Source organism: Mustela nivalis, assembly GCF_964662115.1.
Source record: "Mustela nivalis genome assembly, chromosome: 12".
Classification (NCBI taxonomy): domain Eukaryota; kingdom Metazoa; phylum Chordata; class Mammalia; order Carnivora; family Mustelidae; genus Mustela; species Mustela nivalis.
Genome location: NC_139031.1, coordinates 32,521,682 through 32,543,774, shown reverse-complemented (window position 1 = coordinate 32,543,774; position 22,093 = coordinate 32,521,682). Strand labels below are relative to the sequence as shown.

At 37.5% G+C, this 22,093-nt stretch overlaps 1 protein-coding gene across 1 annotated transcript in view; it reads left to right on the top strand.

Annotated features, from left to right (window-relative positions):
- The window catches only part of TES (testin LIM domain protein), a 45,298-nt gene that overhangs the window by 5,950 nt on the left and 17,255 nt on the right, over positions 1-22,093 (top strand). Inside the window, exon 2 of the mRNA XM_082692467.1 lies at positions 17,053-17,138. Coding sequence (XP_082548593.1) covers positions 17,053-17,138 — 86 coding nt within the window. The remainder of the gene's footprint in view (positions 1-17,052; positions 17,139-22,093) is intronic.

The following is a 22,093-nucleotide window of genomic DNA, read 5'->3' as shown; positions in this document are numbered from 1 at the left end:
CGCTAATTTGAATATAAGGTTTTTTTTACAAACCATATTATCCAGTGTGCTCCAAAACCAGAAAATGTCAGTATATGTAAAGACCTGTCATGAATGGAGAGATCTGTAGTATATCAGCTTTCTCACTTCCATTTATCAGTATGATGTCAGTGACATTTTGAGCTGAGTGAGTGGATCCTCGTCTACTCTAGTGTCTGTGATGTTGGCCACTTTGGTTCTCAGTTTCCAGATCTATAAAAATCAACAGGGGAATCAAGTGATTTCTAAGATTTCTTCAGACCCTGTGACTCTTTTTGACTTTGATAAATTACCAAGTGTAATAATGTTCCACAGTGCTCAGAAATCACATAAGGCAAGAATATAGAAATATGTGTAATTTTAATAAAATAGTATAGTGTATAATGTTATGCAGTTCTGTGAGTTTCATGAGGAAACCTATAAATAAAATAATTTTTAATAAATTTTAACTCTTTGCAACTTGTTTTTACTTAACTCACCTTTATAAGATTTGTAAAGTATTTGAAGACATTAAGTTTAATTATTTTATTTTAAATGTGTAGTATGACGTTTCAAATGCATAATAAACTGCTTCATTAGGTCAGCTAATCCTAGGTGTGATATATCACTTTCCTCGGTATTTAATTACAAGAAAATGAAAAAATAATGGATTTTTTTTTATTGTCTTTAAAAGTTCTTTCCCAAATTAAGATAATTTATTTAAAAATTATGAGTACTTCATGTGCCAAGCACTGTTCTAGACTTTGCAAGTGTAGTATGAGCAGAAAAGGTAAGGTACCTTGTGTCATAGAATTTACACTCTTGATAGACCAAAAAAGTAAATATCAAAATAAATTATCAAAAGCACAACTGGGATTATATCCATTAATATAATATAATATAATATAATATAATATAATATAATATAATATAATATAATACTACTTGTCAGCAATACACTAGAATTCTAACACAGAGAAGGGGCATTGTTTGGTAGTAATTCATAGTATTGGTTCCTGGTTTGGAAAACTTTGTAATTATGAATTCTTATCTTATTGGCAAATGTAAAAAGAATGAGAAAGCAGCTTTTACATATTAGGATGTGAAAAAGCTCACAAATTGATAAGGCTGTAATTAGTTACATTATACCTGTAAAGTTACACAAACTAAGTCTTCTTCCTAGTGAGAAATGTACTACAAGAGTCATTACTGGATTGTGGTTTTGGGTTTTTGGTTTTTTTTTAAGATTTTATTTATTTATTTGTCAGAAAGAGAGAGAGAGAGCAGAAGCAGGGGGAGCAGAGGGAGAAGCAGGCTCCCAGCTGAGCAAGGAGACTAATGTGGAACTCCATCCCAGGACTCTGGGATTATGACCTAAACTGAAGGCTGCTGCTTCACCAATTGAGCCATCCAGGCATCTCTGGATTATGTTTTCTGTTTACAGTCATTACTAGTTTTTGTTTGGTAACTACTGACATGAAACTATGATTTTTTTAAATATGCTCATTAGATCACTAATATATAGTACTTATAGGAAATTATTTTGCTCTTTACAAGGTGGTGAGTTTCAGGGAACATTATATAAACTATGAAGTATGAAACCAACTTTTTTGAGGAGAGGAAAACAGACTAACCAAATTGAAAACAGGTATCAAAACTTCATAGATTTTCAGGATTTTTAAGGAAAAATAACTTGGTAACTGGTAAGTTCACACCTGCTCTTTGGGTAAATGTCCATGTATTAAAATTTGTATGCTTTTCAATTATCCAGCCCCAGTCTTTGACTTTCCTATAAAAGGGCTTCAGTCATATTTAGATTGTTTTACCTGTTTTTTTCCCCCAAGTATCCAATTTACTTAACTCCTTACATAAATAATAAGGAATTAGAGATATAAGAGTATGCATGACTATAATGTTCTAATGTAAACTCGTGCTGTGCCCCTAAAATGACTTCTTAATTGCTTCTCTCTTCTTTCCTTCTCAATCAACTACTATAATCACTACCCACTGCCTATGACAAAAATATTAGGAAAGAACAGAACGTGAATGAAAAAAGAACCACAAGAAATTCATGAGGTATATTTTGAGAACATGCTGTGGAAGTACTTTGTTTCTGCCACACTGAGAAGTACATAGCTATAAAAATTAGTTGATTCCAGGTATTGCTGCTTTTATTTTGGTTATATTCTAAAAAGCAGAAGATCATAGTTTAAGATTCCCAGTTTGTCTGGTCCTTGGGTAGTCTACTAAAAATGCAGGGCTTCTTGGGTTTGAGCAAGGCATGAAGGGAAGCTGTATTTGAGAAGCCAGGCACTGAGGACTGCTGACATCTCAGCTGCCACATGACAACACGTTTGCTGCTAACAAATATATCTAATCTCTGAAATGCTGGATCATTCTCAAATCACAAATGATTCAGCCTGTGTTTATTATTTGGACATTCTGACCACTGTACAAAACTGTAAAAGAAGTTTCAGGTGGTCTGTTGGATAGCTTCTTACCTAAGCAGCAAGCCTAGCAAAAAAAAAAAGCTGAGAGCCCGCACAAATGCCTTGGTGCTGAGTCCATTAATAAGTCTGCAGCCACAGTGAACTTGCCCTTCCTTTGTTTGAAGATAAAGTAATAGCATGTTTTCATTGAAAAACGATCTTGCATAAGTCAAGTGGATTTTTGTTTCTTTGAGTATAACTTCTGAAAGTCTTCATAGAGCGAGTCACAAAGTAAAGGTAAAGAATATTTCTTCCTTCATGAGGTATAAGCATACAATAAAAGTAATTGGGGGTTAAACAAAACAAAGTTACCCTCTGTTCTTCATAGAGAATATTAAAGGGCAGTTTAAAATGTAAGATTACAAAAACTTCATTGCTATCAATGTCACTTGTTAAGTGTGTATCCCCAAAACGCTATGATGTCAGCTTTGGTCGGTAAAAGAAGGCAGACACAAACTGAACAGATATGTAAGTTAACTGTAGTGCTGGATAGAATGAAGTAAGTGCTGTAACATAGGATTGCTCAAAATAGCTGTGGGGAGGAACCATTTTTTTTTAAACTTTGAATCTTTCATGGGCCAGTATTTAAAAAAAAAAAAAAAAAAACTAAAAATGAATTGCTAAAAGAAAAAAGAAAGATGAGGCCAATTAAAAAATTATTAACTGCATCACCATAAAATTACTGTCAAATTGCTAATAATCCCTCATAGCTTACTCTCAGTTTCTTTATATGTCTCACCACAGACTAATAACCAGTAGTGCACAGACTGCCGCATTTTTGAGTAGCACTGCAATCACAAGAATACCGACAACTATTATGAAGTCTCCAAAGCAGCAGTAATTAACTTGGATGGATTGGGGAGTGTTCTATGGAGGAAACAACATTCAAACTAACTCCTATTGGGCACCTGGGTGGCTCAGTGGGTTAAGCCACTGCCTTCGGCTCAGGTCATGATCTCAGGGTCCTGGGATCGAGTGCCGCATCCGGCTTCCCTTGCTCTGCTTCTCCCCTTCCTCTGCCTCTCCCCCTGCTTGTGCGCTCGCTCGCCCTCTCTCTCTCTCTCTCCCCCTCTCTCTCAGTGTCAAATAAATAAATTAAATCTTAAAAAACAACAACAACTAACTCCTATTGGGTAAAGAGGGTTTCATTAGGCAAAGAAGGCATTGCAAGAAGAATAAACAGCATGAATCAAGAGAAAAGTCAGTGAAAAGGGAAAAGTCAGTAAACCTTTGTTATTTACTCCATTAACATATTCAGTTTGACTCTTCTAAAATAAAGCAAAGGTAGGTGATCTGCAGTAATTTCTGATTTTCCTCAGTTACAGGCTCAAATTGTGGAAGTGTGTCACTGAGCTTGCTGTTAAGGATCTGTTTCTCCGTCCTAACCCTGATTCTTATTTATTACACTATATCATCTCTTGAAGGAGAGGTGGAAATTTCACACTGGGGTCTAGTTTGTGTAGGCTGGGTTTGGTTCCAGGCTGTGGGTTGGGACCACTTTGACTCCATATATCTTTAGATCATGGGATCCCTGAAGTAAAGGCTGGAGTGGCAGAGGGCATGTCCAACTGTAGGAACACATTTTAAGCCTCTGCTATTCCCCAGTAGCCATGTATCCAAACTCAAGTCAAAGAGAGGAGCAGTCCATTCTAGTGACTATGCGGCTATGGCAAGGGTGTGAATTTTTTTTATAATTTTTTAAATTAACATATAATGTATTATTAGCCCCAGGGGTAGGGGTCTGTGAATCGCCAGGTTTACACACTTCATAGCATGTACTTTCCCCAATGTCCATAACCCCACACAACCCTCTCTCTACCTGCCTCCCCGCTGGCAACCCTCAGTTTGTTTTGTGAGATTGAGTCTTTTATGGTTTGTTTCCCTCCCGATCCCATATTGTTTCATTTATTCTTTTTCTACCCCAAACCCCCCACGTTGCCTCTCAACTTCCTCATATTAGGGAGATCAAATGATAATTGTCTTTCTCTGATTGACTTATTTCACTAAGCATAATATGGGGTGTGAATGTTTAATACTGCTACCTGACAATGAAGAATTGGGATCATTACTTCAATCTAGCACACATGCCAGAGTGGGACTGTTGAATTTTGTGGGCTGAAGTATAATTTCCTGAAGATCTCTCATGTATCAGAGTCTATTCTGAGAAGATATTCTATACAATATCACAGACTACTGATATTTCAAAAGCTCTTGAAAAATTATAAAGGAAAATTAATCTTTCAGTATCCCTTGGTTGATTTTTAGAGGAGCCTTTTCTCATTCTAGGCATTCTTCTGTTAGCCTTTAGACTCAGACCTCTTCAAACTCACTCCACCTAAGTCATGTGATCTCCATGTAAATAAATGTAGTGCTCATTTTTCTGGGGGTTTTCTGGGGAATGGCAAGTTGTCAAAGATTTCTAAGAGGAGTTACAAATTCTGTTACTGCAACAAATTGAAAGTAGGTTTCACAAATATTCAAATGTTGCTATGTGTTAGACTGTGCCATTGGTAGCAGAATAGAAAATTAACCCAAGAGAAATTGGGAGAAATTAAAGGTAAAGTCAGGCAAGACAGATTTTGATGGCTTAATATCCTTATTGCTTTTAAGATGTCACAAGTAAAAACAATAGAGATGTTGGTACTTTCTCATGGACCAGATGAAGTCAACCCAGAGGACAGGATCCTCCAGTGGTCCACCATTGCCCACTCTGGTGGAGCACAGTTAGGGACTTTAGAGGCTGCAGAACAGACTTTGATGGCTCCAGACAGAGATTTGAATTCCAGTTTGATACACCCCTAGAAATTTGGACACGTTTCTTAGCTTCATTAGCTTCAGGGAGTTTATCTATAAAACATGGAAAATACTTCCTTATTGGGTAATTTTGTCATTAAACAAAGCAATGTATGTAAACAGCACAGTTAGCAAGTGCTTAATCAGTGTTAATTATTAAATGCTGTTAATGTTCCCTGATCAGTTTTGTTTAGGTAACTAGACTTTGACATCAATAAGTAAATGAATTGGAGCAGCTGAATTGCAGCAGTTATCAGCTTTAGAATCCTGAGTTCATTTCTTTGCCCTGACACTTACACCTGGGTGAATTTGGCAAAGTTACTTAACACTCTAAACCTTGGGATCTTGATCAGAAAATGGGTTAGTTATTGATCTCTCAGGGGTATAAGGATAACTGAAATGGACATTTTAAAGCACGAAGTATGGTGCTTGCACATAGACAATAAACAGATGAATTGTGATCACTATCAATAAATTCAGCCTAGAAGAAAGAAAATTCTGCATAGAACTTAAAACCCTTTAACAGGCACCTGAATATATCATCAAGAATTTTGTGACAACATGCAGTTTCCAAGACCCCTGTCTGTGCTATTGGACTTTGGGTTTTTGTTTTTGTTTTTTCTAAATGTCCCTGAATGCCAATTCTGGGCTACTCTAGAGTAGAAAATGAGAAGACTGTCTTTTTGTGCTTTTTATCCTCCCCACCCCCTTCTTTTTCTATGCCTTCTCTCCATTGGGCTTGACTCTCCAGGTTCCTTTGGACCCTCTTGTTCCCTCAATGACTCAGCCAGTGCCTCAAGCCTTTCCCTTCATTCTCTGCTCTGCAAAAGCATGCCTGTTCTGCTCTCTTCCTGTATGTGTTCTGATTAGATAAGCAGTTAAGGGCAATAAGTAAAACAAGTATATAGTTACCTTCCCCACACCCTCATTCATCTGTTATAACAAGTTACTCCTAAAGAAATAATATTATAGCCCTTAGGCCTGGCAAAAATGATGACAACACTCAAGTTTTAGGACATACAGAGTATTAATAAGAGCCTCTGAAGATACAGCCATGTGTGGGATACACTTTTTAGAGTCAGCTGTTGAGGTGACTTCCATAGAGCCAAAGCTCAGCCGATCCTAATTAAGAAATCATTTCAGTAGCAATCATAACCTGTTATTGTGACATTGTTATAGCCTGGATTGTCCTTCTCAAATTAACAGATTGAGGATAATGCCTTGTTTGAATAGAGTCTGCGAGGAGGTATTCTATTGGTGAACATTTCAAGCAACTTCTTTTAAGCAATAGTATAAAAACATTTTGATAGTAGTCAGTTTGAAAAATAAGGAACTAGTATAAACTGAACAAACAATACATTTTTAATCATTTGCTTACCTAAAATAAGTGTAGATTTTTCTAACTTATTTTTTCCCTCATGGTACTGTAAGGTTACATTAGACTTTGAATAGGTAAGCAGTACAGTTAGGAACTCCTGACTATAACTACTGCCTAATTGGAATCAAGTAATTTGCATTCTGACATCACAAAGAAGTGCTATAATTTTTTTTCCTTAATTCTATTATCAAATAAATTTATGTAATAGAATAAAGTTTATATAAATCTTTTTTCTATTTTTAATGTACTTATTAAGGAGGACTATGGCATAGTATAAAAATAGTGAAACTTTTCTCTTAAATAGATTTCTGATTATTTCTTGCTATTCAAACTTGACATTTTATATTCCAATTTATGATTGTGTTCTAAAACACAAGCAGTATGTATATGTATATATATATATACTACCAAAAGTATGTATATGTGCTGAGATCAATGGAAAATAAGATTTAGAGACTAAAAATCATATTCTACCCTATCTTCTGGAAGATTGTTCCCTGCTCCTGACTGAGTGAACAGCTAACAAATCGATAGGAATAGAAGTATTTATAAGAAAGGGGCAAAGTTCTGTTCACTATGCCCATTTGGGTGAAGAGACACTTAAACATTTGAAATGGAAAAAAAATAAAGATGAGTGGTAGATAAGCACACCCTATGTCCCCTCCCTTTGTAATACGTCTGTCTCCTCACAAATCATTTATCTTTGGATTTAAAATCAAAACAGAAAAGAGGTTGTAGAAGACAGCTTTTTATTTTCTTTTTAACATTTGTTTAGCTGAGAGAGAGCAGGAGGAGGGACAGAAGAAGCAGGGGAATGGGGAGAGAGAGAACCTCAAGCAGACTCCACACTGAGCACAGAGCCCATTGTAGGGCTTAATCTCAGGACCCTGAGATCATGACCTGAGCCAAAACCAAGGGTCCGATGCTTAACTGACTCAACTGAGCCATCCAGGTGCCCCAAGGAAGCTTCTAAGATGGCCCCCATTTGATTCACAACCACATGAATTCATACTTTTGTGCATTTCCCTCCCCTTGAGTGTCAGCTGAACCTGGTCAATTGCTACCAAAAAGTATAACATGGCAGAAATGATTATATGTCCCTTCCAGGATTAAAGGCCACAGCTTCTGTCTTGGGTGCTCTCATTCTTGGGTGCTTGAAAGTGGGTCTTGGCCCCATTTGGGCCTTGTGATGACTGCATCCCTAACTGACCCCTGATTGCAATGTGGCAAGAGGTCCTGAGCCAGTTCATCTCATTAAGCCACTCCCAGATGGCCTGACCCACAGAAACTGTGAGATCATAATGTTTATTTTGGGCCCTGAGTTTTGGGGGTAATTTGTAACCAGTACAGACATTTAACATTATAAATCTAGAAATTTAGTGATTTGAAAAAAATGAAAAGTATTATTTCAATTTTTACCTCATTATATTACCCTTGGCCACTATATGGTATCTTCTATGTAACGTGTATATAGGTTATAAATAAATATATAGATATATCCTATATAATGTATATATAGATAATATATATATATATATATATATATATATATATAGGTAATAGATAATATAGCAAATAATTTTCGGTATTAATGTTAAGTCTACTAGTTTGAATAAGCATCTTCCAGCTTTGAAATTTAATTTATTCATCTGTATTTCATTGTTTTATTTATTTTATTTTTTCCAGGGCATGATATAAATATATTTTAGATTCATTGTTTCTCTTAAAACATTTTTCCTCTTGATATAACATTGGAAGAGACCTATTTTGTGTCCAGACCCTGGAGATTTTCCTTGACTTGCACCCCATTCTTCTGCAGGCCTTCCTGCATGTGTGAATAATCACCTCAGGGCCTTCAGTGTTAATGCAGCTGGTGTGCAGACATTCAGGTTCCTTATAACCAGTCTCACATTTGTCTAGGAAGGAGGAGCTCCTGGCTAGTGAGGAATAGACAGTTTTTCAGATCAAAACCTAATGTTCCAGAGAAGTTACAGATGAGAAATATTACTTATTTAAATTATTATTTATCTTCAAACTCTCATTTTGGAGAAGAAAAAATGATGGCTTTGGAGTAAAGAGCTCAGGACTTGGAGTTATAATTGCTAAGATTCAAGTCTCAGTTCTACCACTTGCTAGTTGGTCAGTCTTGGACAAATTACTCAATATGTCCAAATCCTACTTCCCTTCTTTGTGAAACAGAGAAGAAAACACTTTGCCAAAGCTTGTCTGGAGAACTGAATGGGATGGTATATGTGCTGTGCCTGGCAGTGCCAACACCTTAACAAATGGTGGTGGAGGTACTTTTAGCTCCACCATCACAATCACCACTGCTCATGAAGAAAAAGCATAGTTAGAAATGTTTCAAGGTATCCTATCAGAAAGAGAAAAAAGTAGCAGGATCTACTTCTGATCTTTGTCAAAAAGTTATCATATTTATTGAAATTGTATAGATGTCTTAGGAGATCTGCTGTCACCTGATTACATCTCAGACTGAAGTAGACAAGTTGCCTTGGTGACAGTCCGTATGTCGCTTACCTGATTCTGGTACTGCCTTTAAAAATGTAGGGACAGATTGAGTGGGAGTTATCTACTTAATTTGTTAAAGTTCCAGGAAGAGTGACACAGTACCTCCAGAATATAATTTAGTATAAACTAGGTTGAAAGATCACTTGTTTCCTTTTCTTTCCTAACACAATAATCTATGTGATGGTATACTACTGTGTGTGAATAAAAATGTCGGTCCACTTGGCTCACAGTGAATTTTATGATACAGATTCATGTAGGGCTCTGGCTTTGCACTTATGGCACTGAAAAACTGAAGGAATATGGAAATAAATCCTAGAATCTACAGTGAAGAGTTTTATTCCCATTTGCTTCTGTATAAGAAGTATCTTATAACTAAAGACCCTTAATTGATTATTCTATTCTTGAGCTATAATCCGTAGTATCAAGTTAAATATTCTATTCTTTCTATCTTTAAAAAGTTAACTTACTAAGTAGTTAAAAAACTAACTTACTAAGTAGTACTAAGTTACTAAGTAGTTATCTCCAGGATCTTTCCATGTTCATGACCTACACTTAGGCACTAATGGTTAAGAATAGGCATTCTGCAATACAATTTAAAAATTAAGTTAATTAACCTGGGGCAAATTAAAAATTCTCTGCTTTGGTTTCTTCATCTGGATGAAAATGCAGATAATTAATAGTATCTCAGAGACTTTCATGGGGTTGTTGCGAGGATAAAATGAGATGACCCATCTTAGAACCATGCTGGGCAATAACTAGCCCTACCAGAGCTGCTTTTCTTTTTTTCTCTTTTTTGAAATCCAATGGGATTCCCTGGGGTAAAAGTACTATGTGAACTTGTGAGATAAAAGTACTATGTTAAAGATCATTAGATAATTAAGGCAAATATTAAATAAAACTTTCTGGCATTTCTGTCAAGTTTGGGCCCTGTGGCAAGCATAAGGATTCAAATATGAACAAGAAACTTGTAATCTAATGGGGTAAACTGAGGTTAAACAGTCATAGCACAGTAAAAAAGGACTAAGTAATAGACTGATGGGGATATAGTACTTGGCTGAGAATAGTCCAAGAAGGGCATCGCATAGTAACTGATGTTTGAATTGGGTATGTACAAAGAAGGATTTTGCCAGAGGGAGGAGAAGGAATGAGATCCAACAAAGGGGAGAAGCTCCTTTGGGAAGCCGAGCTTTGTGAGGAAGAGAGTAGAAGGAACAAGAGAGAGGTGTGGATTGAAAACAACCTTCTCTGCCATGTTAAGACTTGTGGAATTCATTGAACTAAGTAAAAGCATCTAACAAGGGGAATGTTGTGATCATCTTTAGATTTTATTAAAATAATTTTGAGAGTGGCAATAAGACACCATCAAAGGGAGCGATCATTGAGGAGAGTGGTCCCGGTTGACATGATAGAAGTGTGAAACTGAGCAGTGGAGTGGAGGTGAGGGGAATAAACCATGGAGTCTTTAGAGGAGAGACCAGCAAGACTTGGAGCATAGTAAGCATGGCTTGACAGGGACAAGGAAGACTCTGGGCCCCAGCTTGTACAACCAAGTGAGTGGTGACAACTTTTTCTTCCTTCTTCCTTTTAAGTATGTCGAACTTAAATGAGAGATGGAAAGTTTTTGTTCTTGCAAGCAAAAAAAAAAAAAAAAGATATAGCAATTTTGCTAGAAATGATTAATAGTAGCTCTTAATCATAAATTATTTCTTTGTATTCTCATCTAAGAAATTTACCAAACTATCCAAAAGTTGAAGGAGCCTCTTTTTATATTTAAGTCTGGTTTTCTAGGGGTTGGGGGTGGGTACTGCAAATCTTGGTAGAGATTGGGAAACAGCCAATGAACAAAAATTCTAAAACAATTTAAATTTTTGTGTCACCAATGAATCAAATAGATTCAGGTTGGGGGAACTTCCCAGATCACACCAAGTTTTTAAAAGAGCCATGTGCTGAGAGAAATTATTTTTTGGAAATGTTGTTCCTTTGTTCAGAATATTCATTTGTTTGAACGAGATCTAAAATGCTTCTTTAAGACTGTAATATGAATATATGTATGTCTGCATATGTGATAAGTAGGTAAATAACATGCACATGTACAGAAAGAGAAGATATGCATATTTCCTATAATCTACCTAGGTCTGCTTCATTCCAAAATGATTAAAGAAGTCTTAGTAACACTTGCTTGTTTAGTAACCACATATGATTCTTTGCTCCAGAGGGAAATTTGGTTATGAAAACAGCATGAATCAGATGATCTCACCCTGAATACTGCATAATATCTTCCAGACTGAAATTATCGCCAAATCAATTCAGACCATGTTTGAAATACCAGATGTTCCCTAACCTTCTTTCTTTTTTCTTTAAAGTATCTGACATACAATACTCTTTCCTGGGTCAGCAGGGTCACTTGAAATGTTGCCAACCTATCTGGTTACCTGAAATTATGAATATGGAGAAATTGATTCCATTCCCATTTTTTACCCTAGAATAAGCAGGGGACAAGGGATGTTTTGAGGCATAGATCATGGTAATATAAGTTCAGGATCTGGAACCTTTAGTTAAGGATATTTTAAAAATCTTATTTGTCTAAGACTAGTATTTCAGGGTAAATACTATAGAGTCATTTTTATTTTCTGAAAGAACTTTGATAGGTATTCCCAAAGCCTGACTGTAGTTTTTCCAAATATAGTCAACCCAAAGGATTTGCTCTTTTGGATGCTGAAGAGAAATTAATCTGTTATATCCTTGTATTGATACTGGCCAGAAAGTGTTACTAAAATTATATGAAGTACGTAGAGAGCTTTGGGACCTATGTGCTTATGAAAAACATGTTTTTTTTAACGCGTTAAGTGTTGACTCTGCAGGGAATACCATATCACATTTGCTGCTAAAATAATTACGTGCAACAGAACTGTGTCTTATACCTCAGAATTTAAACTTTTTGTTTCCTTTATAAACTACTCTTCCAAACTGAATTCGAAATGATTCTAACCTATAGGAGCCAATAATCTATTAGCTTTCTCAAATGACTATTGTCTATTTAGTGTTTAAATGTTGAGCAGAAAACCATGCTGAATAACAAATTCAGATCACGTTAATCTGAAACCTGATTTGCAGTCATAATTTTAGAATTAAAAGATTGTTAGAATTGCTCTCAGTTCCTTCATTGTCTACACGAAGAAGCTCAGAGAAGAAAAATGACTTCTGACATCATTGGACTTGTCAGGGACTCCCTGGGACCAGATCACACAGTTTTCCTGACTCTTTCAGGAGCTCCTTTTGCATTTTCAGTTCTCTGGTTAGCCATGTAGATCTTGATCATTTCCTTAATACCAGGCATAGCTAATTCTCACAACATGTTATTACATGTGAGCACACATATCTCGGTGTTTGTATTAGTCCAGGGATCTGGATTTCATTTAGCTTCACTTGCCTTAGCTGAGGAGCCAGTACTTTCTGGGTGCCCCCTCCCCTTCACCACTCCCTCCCACATTCCCCTGCACCCATCCTGGGTATCATTAAATAATGCCTTCCCTGTCTTACCCCTCCCCAAGAATTCTCAAGCCCAGATGCCTGGGCAGAATCTAACCTACATGATCTGGATATCTAAGAGTCGCAGCCAGGGCCCTTGAAGACACAAGGATGCTAACCAGAAGGTGCAGCCTGTGTTGAGGATAAAGGAGATGGAAGAGATAGAGGGAGAAGAATCTGGGATCCTGCACTTCCAGGAATCCTGAACACAAAAGTGAAGGAGGGAGAGAAACTGGCTGAGGATAATGGAGTTCCAGACCGTTGGACTAAAATTAGGAAGAGTTGGGGGAATTCGGCTCCTATGACCTCTACCCAAAGAAGTCTGGGAACAGGACCCAAGAAACTGTGCCTGGGGCAGCTCTGGCTCGGAAACTCATTTTGTTATTGAGCAGAATGAGCACACTTTCCTTCATCTGAAATATGTTTGACTTGTGAAGGGAAGGATAGCAGATGCCTAAATGCCAAAGTTGTGGTAGAAACAGAAACAGAAGTTTGCCTCACACCAGTAGAGATATGTCCACTCTGGTGCAGTTTTCTCATATAAATTGGAATTAACAGGATTAGAGAACACATTGCATTCTAGGTGTGGACCTGGGCAAACACTAGGGAAAACACTAGAGTAGAACCGTGTCTTTGCTATTAGTGGCATTGTGCCTCTTTATCCTAACAGAGGCTGATAGAGTCAGAATATGGAAGAAGGTCTCACCCAAGAAGTGGCATAGGTTAGAGATCTTTATTGCTGGGTTTCAAGGAAGTTAAAGTTTTATAGTTAAATACTTAACAGCTATAAAATAATTTAATGAAATTCCTCTAGGAAAACAACTTTCCAGTCTGAAACTCTCTCTAATCCCTTTAGCTATGAACAATGGTTTTGAAAGCTAGGTGTCTTTTTCATTTGTATGTTATTTTTAACTAGAAATTATCATATGTATCATATTGCCATGATCTCATTCCACACTCTTTCATTTACTCGTTCCTTCTCTGTGATATTTTCAGATTCGCCTCCCTCCTTGTGTCTGAGCATTTGGGGAAAATGAAACTGTATGTGTTTGGAAAGGTGGGAGGGCTACTCTCTTGAGGTAGTCATAACCTGTACTGGACCAAGGAACCTAGACAGAGATTTCATTGGCCTTTCAGGCTCAACCCGGGGTGTGTGTGGGTGTGGCCTGCGGGACCCTGGAGCAGTGTTCCTGAGCTCTCTGGGGCAGGCTGCAGAGCCCTCTCCTCAAATGGCTGCTATGTTCAGAGCCAGATTCCTGCTCTCCACAGAGGGGGCTCTGTGGCACAGCTAGCCAAGCTTGAGGGGTGCTCTTGCTCCCCCAGTCCCCAACCATCCCCTCCACTGCCTGCATGGCTTTCCTCCAGTGCTTGTTCCCTACCAGTCTCATCCTCAGAAGATTATTTCTTCCTTGGGAGAAGGAAAAGAAAAGGAGAAAGAAAAAAAAAAAAAAAGCCCCCTCCAGCCTGCTGCAAGTCTGATTCGATCACCTTTAGAGTGCCTTAAGGTGTCCCAGCTCTAACAATGCCCTCTTCTGCCACAGACCTTGACATCAGGTGTCCCCTCTGCCCTAAATGTGCTTTTCCCTCTCTCTGCTGAGTCAGATGCTGCTCATCCTTTCCTCTCAGTTCAAGCATCATTTGTTCCAAGGAGCCTCCCCAGCCTTCCTGACACATTTGTACATTCCCATTCTAAAGCTCTCAGTCATCTGCATTTAGAGGCTTGTAGTCCTTTTCCTTGAAGCAGAAATGAACCAGGGAATCTTTGGAGAACTGACGGGCTTACACCCAATGCTCTGCGCAGGTCCATCTGCAGCGCAGTGGAGTACCTGCCTGACCAGGAGTGTTAGGTTAGCAAGCTGCTGACTGGCTGTGCCATCAACCGCCTTCTTGATTTGAGTTTCCTGGCCTCTTACATCAGGGGGATGCCTAGACCTGTCCAGCAATAAGAATTTGTGGGCCACTTTAGAAGATGTATTCATGAAACATCACCAGTTTTAATAATTCTATAGGTAAACCGATCACTATTGTAAAAAGATAAAAAGCAGGTAGGAAAGAAACAATTTGCCCCTTTCCAATGCTGACTTTCTAAGTTGGCAATTAATAGCACTGGGCCTTAGTGTAAAACCTCTGCTGACCAATTGGGGTTCTAGTTATATTAGCTAAGCTTCCAAGTTCCATTCAGAATTAGAGAATCAGGTGCTATTTTTCGAGTATGCTTGCAGGATTTTATCAAGGCTGGCGTTGCTCAGTCCAGGTGATTCAGATTTGAAAGCAGGTAGGAATTTGTGGACGTTTAATTTAATGTGTGTGTGCATATCTCAGTTATGAGATAAAATGTATTTCTTACTGTGAATTATATACAGGAGAGTTTAGAAGCAGCTGATTTAAGCTAAACTATGTGATTAAGCCTTAATAATGTCATCTTAATTTTTATTTGGGATCAGAGTTTGGTAGGAATACATGAAACACCTTATGAAGGAAATCCATACACCTGGTGAATTCAGGATTGTTAACTTTCCTGTAATGGAAAATTAGAGCTTAAAAAAGAGTACCCTTTTTTAGATTTTCGATTCGTTTTAGTCTGGGTATCGTAATGGAGAAAACTCTTTAATCACATTCCTTACAAAGACCAGAAAACTCAGGGGTACCTGGGTGGCTCAGTCAGTTAAGTGTCTGCCTTCAGCTCAGGTCATGATGCCCAAGTGTGGGGATCGAGTCCGGCATCTGGCTACCACCACCTTCATGTTCTCTCTCTCTCTCAAATAAATAAATAGAATCTTAAAAAAGAAAAGAAAATTCAAATAATGGGTTTCTCTCTCTATTGCTTAAACCACTTTATTTCTGCACTGTGAGCTGTGATCATCAGTGACAAGGAAACAATTTGATTCCCTAAGAAAAGGCAAGAAAACAAGCAAGCAAGCAAGAGAAAGTGTCACCTAGTATTAAAGTATACAGCTTCAAAATCTTTTTAGATTTTGGTAATGGGGACATGGCAAAAGTGATGAAGTTTAGTTAGTACTGGACAGAGTTGTATCACCTTTAGAGAGTATGCTTGAGACGACCTGGCTTAAAAGTTAATGTTGTTTGCCCTGAGCAGCTGGGTTGACCTTAGTTATGGTAAGAGGATATGGTCATTTTCTTCAGAAAAAAAGGAAAGGCTTCATCTAAACTTGAGGGCATGGTGAGACTGATCTTTCAAGGAACAAGTAACAGTTTGGTTTGGATTGCATAGCAAAGACACAACTTGAACTCTTACTCCAGGCACTAGGTGGTAATGAATCTGTCAGCAGTCACTGATGTGATATTTAAAATACAGAGTGACCTGGTCACTGCTGATTTGCCGATGTGCTGATGTAAAGTGGGCTGGTCTTTTTTACTCTAATATCAATAGCTGGGTAAAAGAGCTTTCATGACCTTCTTGTGTCTTTCCCTCATCTGCACCTTCTTCTTTTCTGTGTATTAAGTCATGTCTCAGCAAGTTCCCAAGAATTATTGTTTAATATGATTAAAAAAATAGTTTGCCCTATTAAAAAAATATATTGCCCTATAATAAGGGCAATAGTACATCCCTTCTATTTCCACCCTAGGCATAAAAACACAGGCTTCAGAGTCAGAAAGACCTGGACCCAGATCACTTCTCTACCATTTATTTACACTTTGAGCTTAAACAAGTTCTGTAACCTCTCCGAATTTCAGTTGTCATCTCTAAAAGAGAGAATAATATTGCCTTACTTTGTAAGTGTCTTATGAGATTTTTTAAGATTTAGGTAAATGCTTACTTCTATTTCTGGCATTCAATATATGCTTGTTGCTATTATTATTATACTTATAATAAATAATATTTTGAATATAATAAATGTGATATAATAAATAAAATTGATCACATATTAATAAATTAATAGTAAATAATAAAATTAAATAATATTATTTTAATCATAATTCCTAAAATCTTTTTCATATTCCTTGTTTGCTGCAAAATATGTTAATTGGGGGCAGACTTGCTTTCCGAGCTCTGGCTCTTTGCTCCCTGTTCCTATTGTATACAGGGCATGTAGTAGCCAAAGAGATAAATTTATGACTTTTTTGCAACTTGCAGTATTTATAGTCTTCTACACAGTTGTATTCTGGTGCTTTTCATGAAAAAGCCAATAAGAATTAAAGGTATGTTGTGTAGGTATTTCTAGTCCCCATATCCATATCTAGGTGTCATCATTAACCAAATAATGTGATACTCATAAAAGATTTGTTTGAAATTACAGCAATAGGAGTGGTAAGTGGAATTTATTGAATTCATAAGATTTTAAAAAAGTATTATAATATACAATGTTTTCTCCTTAACAGATGGGCTTAGGTCATGAGCAAGGATTTGGAGCCCCCTGTTTAAAATGCAAAGATAAATGTGAAGGATTCGAACTACACTTCTGGAGGTAATGTTCTAAAAACTGTAAGCACATGAATAATTTCTGCTCTTTGACACTGCTTCCTCAGGCAGTGGAGATCTCTTGCAAATTCTCTAGCATGGCTACTCAGAGGTAGATCTGTCATAGTCTAAGAAATAAACAAATAAATCTATTTTGTCTTCCTACCATTAAGTGTGACTGGGCTAATTAGATCATAGTAACTATATCTGGAATTGTTTATTTGCTGTCCTTCAGATTTCCTATGAGTTTAGATTACTGAATATGTCTCTTTTCTGAGTGGCAAATAAGTTTATGGTAATCTGTCACTGTTTATTTTAATTCTTTTCTTAAAAACTGATAACTTTGCACATCTTACCTGTATATTTGCAATAAACAATAAATATGGTTAATTAAGCATTCATGTGTTAGTTGCCAGGACGTAGACTTGAACCTAAGGGCTCTTCGAAATTTTCAGCTATAAATTTACTGCTGAGAAACTTTGAAACACTTAAATTAAAAAAAAATAATTCATTTCCATGGTCTTGGTTTGAATCAAGTGCACATACATGGCAGACAAATGTTAGTGGATCAAAAATGTGAATTTTTGGAAACAAAAATGTGAATTTTGTGTAGACCTTATTTACATATTTTAAAGTGATAGTAGGTCATATAAATCTAAAAATTACTATTTTAAACCTGTTCTTATAAAGAATATAAGTGTTGTTCATCAGTGGCTGTCAAGGACTGTAATAGTAGTTTATAAATCTGTTCAAAGTTAGAATCAGCATGTTATTGTTAGAAGAAAAAAGTCATCAACTATATACATCATTAGGACGAGGATAAAAAGTTAGTCATCAACTATACATTATTAGGATGGCAGATGCCTTATTAGAATAAATGTCATTTGAGAACCACTTCTATACTGCATTTCCATAGAAAACTCTAGAATAAAAAATTTAATCTGCTATTGGGACTGTATACAATGTAAAAAAAGGAGAATGTAAACAAAATTTGAGATATTAGGCTCTTTTTAAAGTTAGTTCATTTAGCAAGTTTTAGGAAACAAAGACAGTTTTAAGTAGCGAAGGCAGGGATGCCTGAGTGGCTCGGTGGGTTAAAGCCTCTGCCTTTGGCTCAGGTCATGATCACAGGGTTCTGGGATCAAGCCCCTCTGCTCAGCGGGGAGCCTGCCCCTCCCTCCCTCTCTCTCTCCCTCCCTCTCTCTGCCTACTGTGATCTCTGTCTGTCAAATAAATAAATAAATAGTGAAGGCAACAGAAACCTCAGCTTGCCAAGAATTGATGGTATAGGTCTTTATTTGTAGGGAGCTAAAATTTTCCAGGGAGGTTTTTAATTACAAGGTTTTTAAAAGACTTTCATGGCTCTTCCCTGTGCCCCCTTCTCAAGGGACATAGCTGTTAGGAAGCATGTCCGTTATGGTTTTGAAAGGTAAAGTCACTAGACACAAAATAGATTGCTTGGATTAGAATATTTTAGCTCATAAGGTGCACACCATTTACTTGTGGGCTGTGTAGAGAGTCGCACTGCCCTCTGCTGGGCATGATTCTTACTGTACAATCAAAATAATCTTTTTATGTTGACTACAGTTGCCAAAAACTGCTAATGACATTTTTAAAGCCATTCCCAAGTGGTAGCATTCCTAAGTGATAGCATCATTTCTCTAAAGCAGAAGGTTAGTTTAGAGTAATTCTTGTTTGTGCTATATGATTTTTCTATCGCAGACTGTATTCTCTTCTCTTCTAGTCTATCCAGACTATAATCTGAGACTTTCAGATAAAAATGTCAGAAAAGAGCTGACTTCTATAGCATGAAAATCACTTTTTAATTTTAATTTTTGCATTTACTTACCTTGGTATACTCTGAGAATCTGTTAGGAGCCCTAATAGACTAAGGTTCTGCCACAGTCTCCAACTTCACTTGAGTTTTATACGGTTTGTCCAGAAGATATTACTTAGTAGTTCTGTCTTATTCCTGGCATGAATCCAGACACATTTTTCTCTCAAAATTCTTGATAATTCCCTGACTTTTTCTCCATAACTGGAAGGCTAGAGGACAGGTGCCTTTGACCTCCAGATGAGCCATTTTTAGTACAGTTATTGAAGTAAAATAGGCTAGGCCAGTTGTCCTCAGTGTAATGAACATTCCAGGTCTGGTCCAGGGCCATAGAACTGCTATGATTACAGTGGACATAGAGCCCTAGGATCCTGTCCACTGAGCTTCCTCTTCCATCTTCATGGTAACTGTTGACTTCTAGGACCCTTAGGTCTTCATGGGACACATTATAAAAATCAGAGCTAAATTATTCTGCACTTTTTAGCAATCTGACTTCCACGCAGCCACAGAATGGTCTTGAAAACAGATACAACTGTGTACTTCCCAATAGCTTAAGAACCTTCATTGCTTTCCCACTGGGCTTGATCCTTTAGGCAAAATCTTTGACCTCAAACCTCAACTCCTGCTTGCTTGTGTATTCTCTCCCACTTCCCTTCTAAGCACTCTGTGCATCAGCTGCTGATCTACATGCTGTTCCCTGAAATTCTGATAAGTGTGTGTGTGTGTGTGTGTGTGTGTGTGTGTGTGTGTGTTTCTTTTAGCTGGAAAGACCCTACATCTTACCATCATGAAACAAAAAGTTCTTCCTATTCTTCAAGTCTCAGTTCAAGCATTACCTCTGAGAACTCTTCCTTATTCCCTGTCTAGGTCAGCTCAGGCTCCCATAGCAAAATCCCATAGACTGGATGGCTGAAATCACAGACATAGTGTCCTAGTTCTGGAGGCTGGAAGTACAAGAAGTTCAGTATCAAAGCATGGCTGGGTTCTGTGAGAAACCTTTTCTTGCTGCAGATAGCCACCTTCTCTCTGTGTCCTCACGTGTCTCTGTGCATGCACATGGAGAGATTTCTCTCTTCATCTTCTTACAAGGCCACCAATCCTATCAGATTAGGGCCCTACTCTTATGACCTCATTTAAAAAAAATTTTTTTTTAATTTATCTAACAGACAGAGACCACAAGCAGGCAGAGAGGCAGGCAGAGAGGGGGAGGGGAAGCAGGCTCCCCGCTCAGCAGAAAGTCCGACGTGGGGCTCAATCCCAGGACCCGGGACCATGACCTGAGCCGCATTTAAATTTACCTCCCAAAAGCTGTATCTACAAATACATCACACTAGGGATTAGGGCCTCAATATACAAATCAGGGGATTGGGGTGGCACATTTCAGTTTTGGCACCTTCTTCCCTGCTTCTACATATCCCCAAGTAAAGTAAGAGGTCATTTTTGGCCTGAGCACCTTGTACACTTGTAGGAAGCCAGGAAATAAATCCTTAGACCTTACTGTTCTTCATCACTCAGATTTCCTGCTGGTATCTTCCAATGCTAGCCGCCTAGAGCATGGCTCAGGGTACTGTGCAGAAGGGTGCAGAATGGATCTGGAGAGTGAAAGAAAGAGATCCAGCAGTCATGATTGCCTGTTCAAGGTGTGTTGCAACAGTTGTGGAAAATGAATTAATGAGAATTCATCTAAAAATGAATTCTTAGACTTATGGAAGTTTAGAGTGGGAACTTGGAACTTAGCTAGTCAGACCTTATTTTTTTAGATCAAAGACCTAAAACCCAAGGAAGTTAAAATGACTTGTCTGAGCCTATTAGATATTAATAAGAAATATAGTTTATGAAATTTCCTATGTGTCACACACTAATAAGCACTTGTAATGATTTTCTATTGCTGCATAACAAAATTAATACAAATTTAGCAGGTTAAAACAACACTTATTAATGGATTCCATTTATGCCTTAGGCAAGAAATCAAGGCAGTTGTAGCTGGATTCTCTGCTTAGAATTTCAAAAGGTTGAAAACAGGTTTTGGCCAGGTTGGCCTCTAATCTTGAAAGTGGGGTTAGAATTTGCTTCTAAACTCATTTGTGATGTTGGTAGAATTCATTTCCTTCATTTCCTGTGGTTGTAGGTTATCTCTGTTTCTTTGCTAACTGCCAGTCAGAGGTTGTTCCCAACTTCTAGGAGCGACCCACATTCCTTGGCACAAGGCCACCTCTGTCTTCAAAGTCACTAACACCACTTAGAATCCTTTCTGTGCCTTAAATCTCTTGAGCTTCCTTTTCTGTGCCCAGCCAGAGAAAATTTGTTTTCAAAGGGCTCATGTGATTAGATTTGGTACACCTGGGTAATCTCCCTTTGTCATACATAGTAACATAATCATGGGGGTAACACCAGAGGGTACAGGTCAGAGGGGCCATCTTAGAACTCTGCTTACTTCAGCATCTTATGTCCCTCATTATAACCAATCTTCATAATATCCTTTGAGGTAAGTGATAGTATTCCATTTTATATGAGAAATCAAAGATTTAGGGAAATTAAATGACTTACCAGAGCCATGGCTAATAGACAGCAGAGCTGGAATTTGAACCCAAATTTTTTGCCAGAACCTTCCTCATCACACCACCTTCTACAAGGCAGAACACAAGCTAAAACCCATGTGCCTATGTTTGTGATCAGTGACCTTTAGGGGCTGCATCAGGCTGTCTTCTCTACAGTGTGGTGCTTTTGTGACATATACATCTTTGTGGACAATGATGCTTTAACTGTGAGCTCTCTCTTTCTTCACTGCATCAGTAATGACAAGACTAGAGAAAAATAAAAGGTTGAGGATGCCTGATATTTACTCAATAAGAACTGCTGTCTTCTGGACACACTTCCAAATAATATCTAGAGCTAAAAATATTTATGAGATGTTAGAACACAAACCCAAGATTTTGAATTTATAGTCATTCGTTTCATTTTGAAAGTGTAGTAATATCATTAGAATAATAGTTATTCATCATGTAAGTAATAGAATGAGTCTTTTATCTTCGATAAATCCTTCTATTGAGATAGTAGCATTTTGTAAGAAAAGTGTTACTTCAATATAGCACACATCTGTCCAGAGGATTTGATTGGTTTAGGGCTGG